Here is an 11277-nt window from a genome sequence, read left to right as displayed (position 1 = left end):
CAATTTAAAAATATTAGAAAAACAGATTTTGACATAGAAAAGCCCAATAAATGTAACACTGCAGAATAACATGAAAATACTAAAGAATGTAACGTATATTATTTGTATCATTTTCGCTATGAGATAACTTCTTACACATTCAGTAAATGAATGCTCTGTGATGATTTTTGTGCGCTTTACCTTCCGCTTAATTACATAATCGCAAACAAAATACAGGATATGCAATTAAAAACCCATTTTTTTATCAATACATACCAACAGAATATAAGCATCAAAGCAAGAATGATTTACAAATAGAAACAATTTACAACTGCTTGACGACAAATCCACATGTACTAACTTTAAAAAAAAAAAAAATTCATATAAGGGCCAGTGTTCTGGGTTTTGAAATATGTTTTTCAGCGTTCATATCCTGTGTCAAGATTGTGGTACTTTCCCTTTACCTTAAACATACATTATGCAAGGGCTAAATCTGCCTATTGCGGATCTTTCTTTAAGCCTGAACTATTACATAAATTAGACCTTTAATTAACTTATCCAGACCATAATCAACTCTCGATATCACCGCTAGCCTGTGATATTTACTGGATTAGCGACCGATTTGCTGCTCAACTTTCATTCATAATTTAATCATGGAATGGATAATCGAGACTATGTTTTTATCGTACCGACTTCATTTGCCAAAATCTCGGTTCAGAGTAGATCAATTTGACTGAAATTTTCAGCAAATTCCCTTTACATTATTAGTTTCTATAGTGAAAACTGTCAGCTCGTTATCCAATCTCCCATAATGTATCTTTAATTTAAAAAGAAACGAAAGTTCCAAAGATCATTTGATTGAACCTTTGTAAATATTTTGAAGATCCGATGAGAGCTAGTGGATTCATCTATGCTTCTCGTTAAAAAGATAAGGTTGGTCTCATTAACGTTGACTGGCAAAATGTGTTTCAGCCACAATTCTTTCTTTCGTAGCCTATTATGATTTGATAGGTTTATGGATGCATAACAGGTATGGTTTAGAAATACGTACGTCAAAATGAACGCCGTGAATAGTATTAGTAGTAAAATATCGAAACATTTATAAATAAATCTTTGTGCTCAACACTGTCTAAGATTTTTATCCGGGCCTACTTTAACGTGACTGCAACGTGCCTATACTATGATACTATCCAGTGTACCCCTTGCACAATTCTACAACTTAGTCACTCACAGACGCCAGGTCAAAGGCCGTGTGATAGATTCCAGGTTACCACAAATAAATGCCCAAAAGAGCGCTGATGAAATATGGCAATAGCCAGTCCTAAATCCATACCTATGTATATAAATTATTTCAAGTGGAAATCAGTATTTTAGACATTCAGTTTTGCTGTTGTCGGTTTGTGATTTATCACCACAACGTGAAGTACTGCTTTGACACAGGTAATGTCACAAATCCGATTTGCCGCCTGACCGAGTGGCATAGTGTCCCATCTATCGATTTACGGTCTTTTTGCAGGATAGTCTTTGATAGTCGACACCACATTCTGCACACAGAGATCCATCCGCTTCATTCCTCTAGAATAGATGTCTTCCCTAAATGGTCGCCATATCCAAAAATTAGTATACTGTTTTGTAATGCTTTTCTACTCCGTTTCACATCTGCCATACACACAAAGACTAAATAAGCTTTTTTAGTTTTATTAAATGGAAGCAGAATAAATACTCAACACAATTCTCGAAGTATATTAGTGTTTTCGACTAAAATCGAAGATTTGGGACTTAAAATGTTGGTCAACTAGCTTAATGTCTGTAAACGGACAACCTAAGTGTATTATGGTGACACCGTAGTCAGTAGTCAAATGAAATGAAATGGGGTTTAATGTCCTACAGTTCTGCTCCGACTGGGCTAATGAAGACGGGTGTACGTATACAAAGGACAGTGTGCAATCAGCAATCATTATGATCATCGATAACGTCGTTTGACTTCTAGGAGATCGTTTTCTCATTTGCGTACGGTCTGTAAAATGTGATGAGGGGAACTAAATTGAATCTATCACATTGAAACACGGATCATACTCTAGAAGAAATAAACGAAAAATGTTAAAATCACGCAGGCTTCTTCGTATCACTAATAAAAAATACATAGTATATATTATTTTAAAAGGATTGGATGAAAACTGTAAGCTCTAGAGTGTTCACCAGAACAGAGGGAGCAATGATATGCGACCACATTTCCACTAACACGTAGGCCTATACAAATAGTTATATTTTTTTATATGTTCTTTTTGTTTGGATTCTAAAATAATATCAACTATATATATACATGTATTAACCATTACTGTACAGTGAGTAAATATAAATTCTTAATCGTGTGGTGGTGTTTTTTTTTATAATTGTACTTTAAATTGTATATTTCAATTTAATTTGACTATCTTTCATTCGTTTAACAGTCATTTGATCAATCGATTCACTATCAGCTACAGTTAACCAATTCTTCCAATCACCAACTTTACCTGAAAATAGTTATCGTCAAATTATTAACCATACAACGACAGTAAACATAGAAATATCTGATATCACATCATCTTCGGTTTGCCCAATGACATCGTTCCGTTGTTAGTGGCTTCGTCGGTTAGACACATTATCTGCAGCAGTTCTATATTTATCTTCAATAGCAGGTTAAACATGTTTACAATCGCCTGAATTCAAACGGTAGTCTTGTTTACAGTCTCCTGAGTTCAATAATAATCACAATGGAAATATTGCTAATTCCAAAGAATGGAGATCTAGCAACCATTTCGGCCAGCGACATTATGCTGTCTATGCGTTGAACAAAAGGTGACGCCGCCAATGCGCAGATTCCCTACTTGCTTGTTGCCCTACCCCTGGCCAAGAGGCGGATTATCCGAAAAGGTCATTATGTTACCCAATCACATTTGAGAAAACACTTGGCCAGACTATCCTTCCCCCATTGTTGGGTTAATTTAAATTTCGTAACATAACAAATCAGACGAGAAATCGTTTAATAATCAAACTACAATCAAGTGTGTTCTGTGTACGCTGTGGAATTCATTTTCTTAATTATACTATACCACAGAACAGAAATGATTGAAATGGGTTCTAACGTCCCACTTTTATAGAAAAGGCACTATTCAATAATTTTGATCCTACCTTTTCTGTACATTGAACGGCCTTCTTTTAAAAAAGGTTTTATAAAATTGTCTTTTACTTCATCATTGGCTTTCTTTAGTTTATTAAAGGAACATGCATCAACTATAGCTTCACATAATTCATCAGAGGCATCAGTTTCAAGAAATTTAGCCAAACCTTTTACATGATCTACAGGATTCTGAAGTAAAAGTATAAATATAATCGTTATTCTTAGTGGTGACATTGGTGACATCATCTGACAATTCTGGTGATATTATTTGACAGATACCGGTCTAATTAATTATCCGACTGATACTGTTGATATTATCTAACGATTGATATTATGTAACAGATACTGATGCTATTATGTAACAGATACTGTGGCATTATCTAATAGATACTGATGATATTATCTAACAGCTACTGATCGTATCATCTAACAGATGTAACAGTGACAGATAATGGTTACAGGTGACATTAGCCAGTAGATATAGATACCGGTATTATTTTCTAACATTTACTAATGATATTATCTAACAATAGAAGATAGCATTGAAAACACACGTATATATAACGGTATTATTTTCCGACAGTTACTAAAGATATTATCTAACAATAGAAGATAGCATTGAAAAAACACGTATTTTCAAACCTGTACACATTATATTGTCAATTTAACCAGCTACTATTGATCTGTCCATCCTTACTGATAACTGATGGTATTATCTAAGATAGTATCAACTGTAACAGTTTCACATAAAAAAATTAGTAATAACTGATGGTATTATCTGAGATAGCATAATCTATAACAGTTTCACACAGAAAAATTTACTGATAACTGGTGATCTTAAGATAGTACATTCTGTAACAGTTTCAATAAACTTATTTATAGATACAATCAACATACCTGCTGCATGTCCTCATAAGAGAATTGATAAAATGGATTTTCAGTTGTCTTAAAGAAGTTTTCCCATTCTAGAACATATTCATACCATAGACCATATGGTACTGAAACAGTTTGTATCAAGTAAAGGGGTTACCAGACAACAACACATACACTCACGGCAGATACGTCGCCAGGGCAGCCCACAAGGATTGTCGCATATTTATTCTTTAATGGGCAATGGTAGCATTTACATGACACTTTCGTGATTAAAACTAGCCATATTAAGTCTTTATTAGAAATCATTAAAATTTGATTTGATTTCTGGCTTTTCCATTATAATATTTAAAATGCATATAAATGTCAAGTAGATCGGGTGATAATTTTTACTGTTTTGAAGTTTAAGTGATTATGAGCAATAATTTGGGAAGTAACATAATCACATTCAGATTAGCGAGACGTCTTAATTACGCTTATTAAATTTATATAGAAACTTCAAAACGTCGTGTCACCGTTTTGTGTCTTGTTCGTAGATGTGCGTTTTAGCGTCCATATTTGGTCAAAATAATACTGTTGGTCCACTGTGTTTAACAGAAGGCCAACACCTATTACTAACGAAAATAATAGTTTCATTTTATTGAAAGCACACAAACACGACCAAATAAGTACGTGTTATAGATTGGGCGCCATTCCAAACTAATTCTATAACTAAGTTCTAGTAAAATTATTTCTTTATACTTACATCGTTTATTGACGAAAAGATCTATAAAATCACTTAAATTCCCATGGTAATCAAGATTCCTTGCTGAGGCGTTAAAATGAAAAAACATGGAAACTGCCGTGTCTTTAGGATTACGAGTGAGGTAAATTATTTTCGTTTTCTTTTCAAATATTTGTTTTGGTAATTGTTTTGGCCATAAGTGTGAATTGAGAACTCGTGGTGATGGTTCGGCTTCAATTCTATCAACATTAGTAGCTTCTACCATTTGCTGCTCTTTAATTTGTTTATGATATTCTGTTGTTTGACCTCTCAACATCTGAATCACTTCCCAGATCCAATGAGTACCTGAAATATATAACAAGCCAACAGTGAGACTGATTTCCCTCAACGGCAAAATAAATAGATGACACATTTGTATTAATTTCACATTAAGCTTTTTGTGAAGCATGAAGCAATCAAACTGCTTGTCTATATTTGGCAGAAAATGCGCATGGTCGAATTTTGCCAAGGTTTGGATGTAGTGAAACTACATGTATAGGCCTACACTCTACTCAGCTATAATTAACGTTAACTTGTCCGAAAGTATCGACCTACCAAACTGAAGTTCTCTCTACTTAGTAAAAGATAAAATGGCCCATGAACAAGCTCGGTAAAGACATTCACCTTTTGAACATCCACGCCACGTCTGCACACTCTACATCAATTTAAAGCAAAGTTAATGTGTCCAAAGTCTTGAACAATCAAATTGTTTATTACGACTGAGCTCCATTTGAAAATGCTCATCATCGAACTTAATCAAGGTACTGATGTAATACAATCTGTTTAAAATACAGATATATTTCGTTTAAATACGAAATGAACAGGGATCTGTGTTTTAATCAGATTGGATGTAATAAAACTATACACGAAATTACACCATTGACGACACAATTAGAATCAAAATTATCGGGTTTCAAAATCTCGACCAATGAAATTGCGTATCACTCTGCTTAAAAAGCGTATGGCGTTATTCTTTGGGACAATAACACTCTTGCTGGTTTGACAGCTCCAGAAAATAAAAAATAGCCTTATTCTAAGTACTAGATGTGTTAGTGTCCTACCTGTTGTGTAAATTATCCATTAAATCCTACTTTACTTGTCCAAAGGGTTCAAAAATATTTTTAAATCCAGGTCACATTTGAAAAGCTTTACGTCAGGCTTTTCAAATCATTTAGTTGAATTTTTCCAATTTTTAAAATTAGGTGTGTTAAGATGAAATTTGTATCATCAATTAAATGGAATATTGTAAAATAGTACAATTTGTTGACCAGAATAAAGATTGGGATATATTATTCAGTTACAACAAGAGTGGTATTGAGCCTTTAAAATAGCTGAAAATGGTTCTAATATCACATATTTAAATATGAATGAAATATGAATGTATATGAAGTGATTTATATTCAATTTTTAAATTTTTATTGTAATCTATAGTTAATTATAAAATAAAACCAAGTACGAACAATCCAAACCATAAGACAGAATTCGAAGTCCTAAAAAACGTTATAGGCAAAATAGTGTATTCAAGCAAAATAGTGTAATCAGCAAATGGACTGCTCCTCGTGTACAAATTACACGACAAACAGTGGTAACAGGTGTCCGGAAGAGTAAGCTTACCCTGCCTGGCGCCACACCCGCATTATGATTAGATGAAATTGAAATACTTGAACTGTCCAAATTGACGTTTTTGAATCCCCCATTACTATTTACTTTCTCATTGCCTTCCAGAATATTCTTTTTTCCTTGTTCATTACAAATGTCAGACGACTCGTATACTAATTTTAAAATGTTCACTGTGTCTTGAATATTCGATATCAGTATCCTATATTTTCACGGCAAGATAACAACCTCAATATTGATTGATATGGACGAATATTGAATTATAATTCGTGTTTTTAATATTATAGAAAATATTGAGTTACATGTTTTGCTCTTTTAACAAGAGAAGGAATTCCGCATTAGCGAACTAAGTCAGAATCAGACTTATTATGTAACAAAGCAGCGAAAAATTAAACTGTTTATATGCTTAGTCTAAGCAGAAAATGTTCGTCATCGAACCCAGACAAGACATCCGCCTAATAAACAACTACACAAGGGCTGAACTTAAAAATCTCGCTCAACTAGAAGCGTACAAATAACTGTGACTGACAGATAGAAAACCCAGTAGTGTAGATATTATACAAAGGCCATCCTGACTAACAATGTCGCTTAAATATTAATTTTGGAGCATCACTGATGTCCAGTATCTGCGTTGTGATTACAAAGTCTCTTTAGAACAGTTTATTGCTGAACCCAGGCAAACTGAATTTGAAGGTTGGTTTGTTTGATGGATATTGCTTATTGGCATCGATCTTTTCTCGGTATTAACTAAACATAATTTTCTAAAGTACTTACCTGCTTTGGGATAAGCACATATAATGACGTCATCATCTCTTATGTTCATTTCTCTAAGCTTACTGAAATGTTCTAAATACGAGTTTCCTAACATCTCTTCAGGAAACGGTGGTACCGGTATCCCGTCTACTTCTATCGTTTTAAATTCATTTCCTGATTTATCTATGAATATGGCTGGTTTTACTTGATTTTGGTTTTCCATTTTATTTTTGTGTAATTATCTATCTTGACCTAAAAATATCAGTATATCATTTAGATAACGAGCTAATCTTATTATGTGTTTCGTATATTCGCGCACATCGGATTATGGCCCCTGATAGTACGAAAGGTCGCGTTTTTAGCTTGTGGACCCTCTAGAAGTCATAATTTGTATCCGTTTTTAAAAAAACGGTTAAATATACCACCTTTAAACCCTAATGGCAGTTAAGTTCGAATTACGTGAAAATCGGAACTAAACTGCCTGACAAAATACGTAACTAGTGTAAAAGTATAGAGCGGGAACTCCAATCCGAGCGGAGCAAGGTTCAGTCCGTCCCTAGTATCATTAGGTCCGATAGCAACCTAAGGTTTATTTCTGTTTTATGTATTATCTAGTGTCCATTGCTAATGAAAATAGTATTACTGTGGCAATCGCAAGAACTTGTGAAATGAATAAGTTACTAATCGTCTAGATGATATCAGGGACTCCCCGGGGACCGAGGGTCCCTGTAACCGGGCTTGCGAGGCGTTCCAACTCTCTGGGGGCCCGGTGGGGTTGTCTCCTCCCCTGCGCGAAATTTCGTTTCAAAAACTGAAAATGATGTTTTCTATGGTATGTTCTGATATTTATAGCCTATGCACAAATTTTAAATCTGACAATCTTATCGGAAAGTAACACAAATCGCCATATTGGATTCTATTTTGATTGTCGTTTGTAATTTACAACATCCTGGGCTATTCATAATTTGTTTTGTGGGTCAAAATTGAACTAGGCAACCTTAAAACCCTTATATAAGACATATTACAAATGTCCAACGGAAGCAAATGACCATTAATTAAAATTTCGCCATTTTGGATTTCATTGTGGTGTCCCTTTTGAATTTCTGCCATCATGGATTTTTGAGATCAGAATTGAACTCAGCGATATCGAAAACCATATAAATGCTATGTTACACGTCACACTGCAACAGTATAAAAACGACGATTTTAATTGTATGTACATTTTTTCTAAGATCGCGTAAAATCCGCCCTCGACAATTTCTTGTGCACATTCCACAGATTACATTTCAAAATTCCCATGAATGTTCATTGGGTTAAAGGAAGATACCAAGTGAAAAAGAGGATAAATTTATAGAAGTTATACAAGCTTATTCCCCATATTATAAAATGTTGGGAATCTGGCGCAGAGCACCCAACCCCCAACACATGAGTAATGCCATCTCCTTCTTGGGAGCTGGGGCTGACGTAGTTAAGACGAGATCGAGCCTTATTGAAGATGGGGATGGCAGTGGTTTGGTTTAAAATAAGTTAGTTTCTTGGTTGGTAGCCACTCGCACTTCCCAACCATGGCTATGTGAAAATGTGGGGAGGTATCGGCCAAAGGTTCCCCGGCCGGTAAAGTGCTAATTTTCAATTTTATAAAGATAGGTTGCCAGGCAACGAAACATACGCCCACAGCGGCTAAATCGTCCGGGCAGTCAACAAGAGTTGTCACATATTTTCACTTTTATCGGTAATGAAACATTTATAATACATTAAAATCTGATTAAGAGTAACAACCCATTAATTAATTATCAGAAAACCATTAGAATTTGTTTGGTTTTTATAAAGTTTTGCCCCATGCTAACGTTTAGCTGTTCAAGTCATAAAAATCCATTGAAAATCAATATACTTGTTCGTCTCAAGACCTTACACTCTGTGTATGAATCTGAAGTCAATCGGATGATAACTTTAGCTTCTAGAGGGTCACAAGAGTTTTCAAAGTGATCAAGGGCCATAACTTTGACAGTAATTATCGGAAATCAATACGATTCTTCGTCTCATGACCTCAAACACTCTGTCTCAATTTAAAGTCAATCGGATATTAACTTTAGCCTCTAGAGCATTTACAAGATTTTTTGAATTGATCAAGGGCCATAACTCTGGCAGTAGTTATCGAAAATCGCTGAAAATGAATAAACTTCTTCGTCTCATGACCTTAAACACTGTGTATAAATTTAAACTCAATCGGATATTAACTTTAGCCTCTAGAGCGTCCACAAGATTTTTCAAAGTGGTCAAGGGCCATAACTCTGGCAGTAATTATCGGAAATCGCTGAAAATCAATAGGCTTCTTCGTCTCATGACCTTAAACACTGTGTATAAATTTAAAGTCAATGGGATATTAACTTTGACCTCTAGAGCGTCCACAAGATTTTTTGAAGTGATCAAGGGCCATAACTCTGGACGTAGTTATCGGAAATCGCTGAAAATCAATAGGATTCTTCGTCTCATGACCTTAAACACTGTGTATAAATTTAAAGTCAATCGGATATTAACTTTGACCTCTAGAGCGTCCACAAGATTTTTTGAAGTGATCAAGGGCCATAACTCTGGACGTAGTTATCGGAAATCGCTGAAAATCAATAGGATTCTTCGTCTCATGACCATAAACACTGTGTATAAATTTAAAGTCAATCGGATATTAACTTTGACCTCTAGAGCGTCCACAAGATTTTTTGAAGCGATCAAGGGCCATAACTCTGGCAGTAATTATCGGAAATCGCTGAAAATCAATAGGATTCTTCGTCTCATGACCTCAAACACTGTGTATAAACTTTAGCCTCTAAAGCGTCCACAAGCAATTGTGGACGCCGAACAGACGGGCGGGAGGACGGACGGACGGGGGCGACGACAATATACGACCACATTTCAATGTGGGCGTATAAAAATAAAGATCAGCTCACGTAATTAACTAGGTGCTCGAATTAAACCGTGATAGGCCGTCCTAAATGGACACGTATAAGCATTTCACATAAATTAGCCAGCTAGTTTTCCCCCGCGGACGGTTCGGCGAAAATAGCTAGGGTAGACATCTAAGGTTTTAAACGTGTTTAACATTAAAGCCTGGAAGAAAGTTATTGTATTGTACATGTTGTAATCAATATTATAAAGGCTGACATTTTTACAATTCGATAAAGCATATCTACATACCTATATGATGTGAGCTGACTTTGTTGAGAACTTTTCACTCTTTTAAACATCGGCAAGACGTGTTGACTTGTGGTTAACTGGGACACATGAGAAAAAGAGCACGTGACCTAATATCCAACCACAGTCTGTATAAGTTAATCTACCGTTGCCTGTTGCCTGCTGCCTTAAAGATACCTTCCCGCGTACACACTGGGTGATTTGATGATACATTTGGACTAAAAACATATTCAAAATTTTGTTTCAAATCCTTCCCAAAACACTGTGTTCGCGAGTGAATACCCCTGCTATAAAGAGAGAGAGAGAGAGAGAGAGAGAGAGAGAGAGAAATGGGGTTTAACGTCCACTCGACACAAACTAGGTCATTTCGGGACTAACATATGGTTTAGTTTTATTTCAATAATTCACTTGCGCGTAAGGGTCTTTAGCAGTGGGAGGAAACCGGAGGACCCGGAGAAAACCCACGAGGTTGGACAGGCGACCCTACTCCTTGTCACGTACAACCGGGGATTCGAAACCACACCAGTCGACTCAATGACAGACTTATGATATAGCGCGCACGCTAACCATTCAGCTACCCCTCCCCCCCCCCCCCGCTATAAAGAATCTATGAAAAGAAGTCATGTTTGTGTCACGTGTTTGTGCCACCTAACAACGGCTGCGAAGGGAATGCCCCTGCTATAAAAAATCTATGAAAAGAAATCATGTTTGCGTCACGTGACTTGACTGACGCGGTACCTAACGGATGTGAAGCCGGAGGAGAATTGATTGCATATACAAGACGATGTTGTCTTTAATCGCTGTCCATTTATCATAAACATCGAAGCCTAATTAGATTCTCGGATTATCCACTGCCCATATCTTTTTCCGTGGTTTTTATCTCAGAAACTGATGTACGTTTCAGCTCACCATCAAAATTTATCAAACGCTTACTAACGCGGGGAGA

The 11277-nt window shown here is 35.7% G+C and overlaps 1 protein-coding gene across 1 annotated transcript; it reads right to left on the bottom strand.

Moving 5' to 3' along the window:
• Positions 1 to 1661: 1661 nt before the first annotated feature.
• Positions 1662 to 10453, bottom strand: LOC130010456 (sulfotransferase 1B1-like). The gene is made up of 6 exons (XM_056101211.1): positions 10335 to 10453; positions 7164 to 7394; positions 4755 to 5078; positions 4037 to 4137; positions 3151 to 3328; positions 1662 to 2492 (listed from the first exon to the last, which is right to left on the bottom strand). Exons 2-6 carry the CDS (start codon positions 7363 to 7365, stop codon positions 2380 to 2382), a joined length of 918 nt encoding a protein of 305 aa, XP_055957186.1. The 5' UTR covers positions 7366 to 7394; positions 10335 to 10453; the 3' UTR covers positions 1662 to 2379.
• Positions 10454 to 11277: the final 824 nt, after the last annotated feature.

Source organism: Patella vulgata, chromosome 5 (genome assembly GCF_932274485.2).
Source record: "Patella vulgata chromosome 5, xgPatVulg1.2, whole genome shotgun sequence".
NCBI lineage: Eukaryota > Metazoa > Mollusca > Gastropoda > Patellidae > Patella > Patella vulgata.
This window is presented reverse-complemented; position numbering and strand designations above follow the sequence as displayed.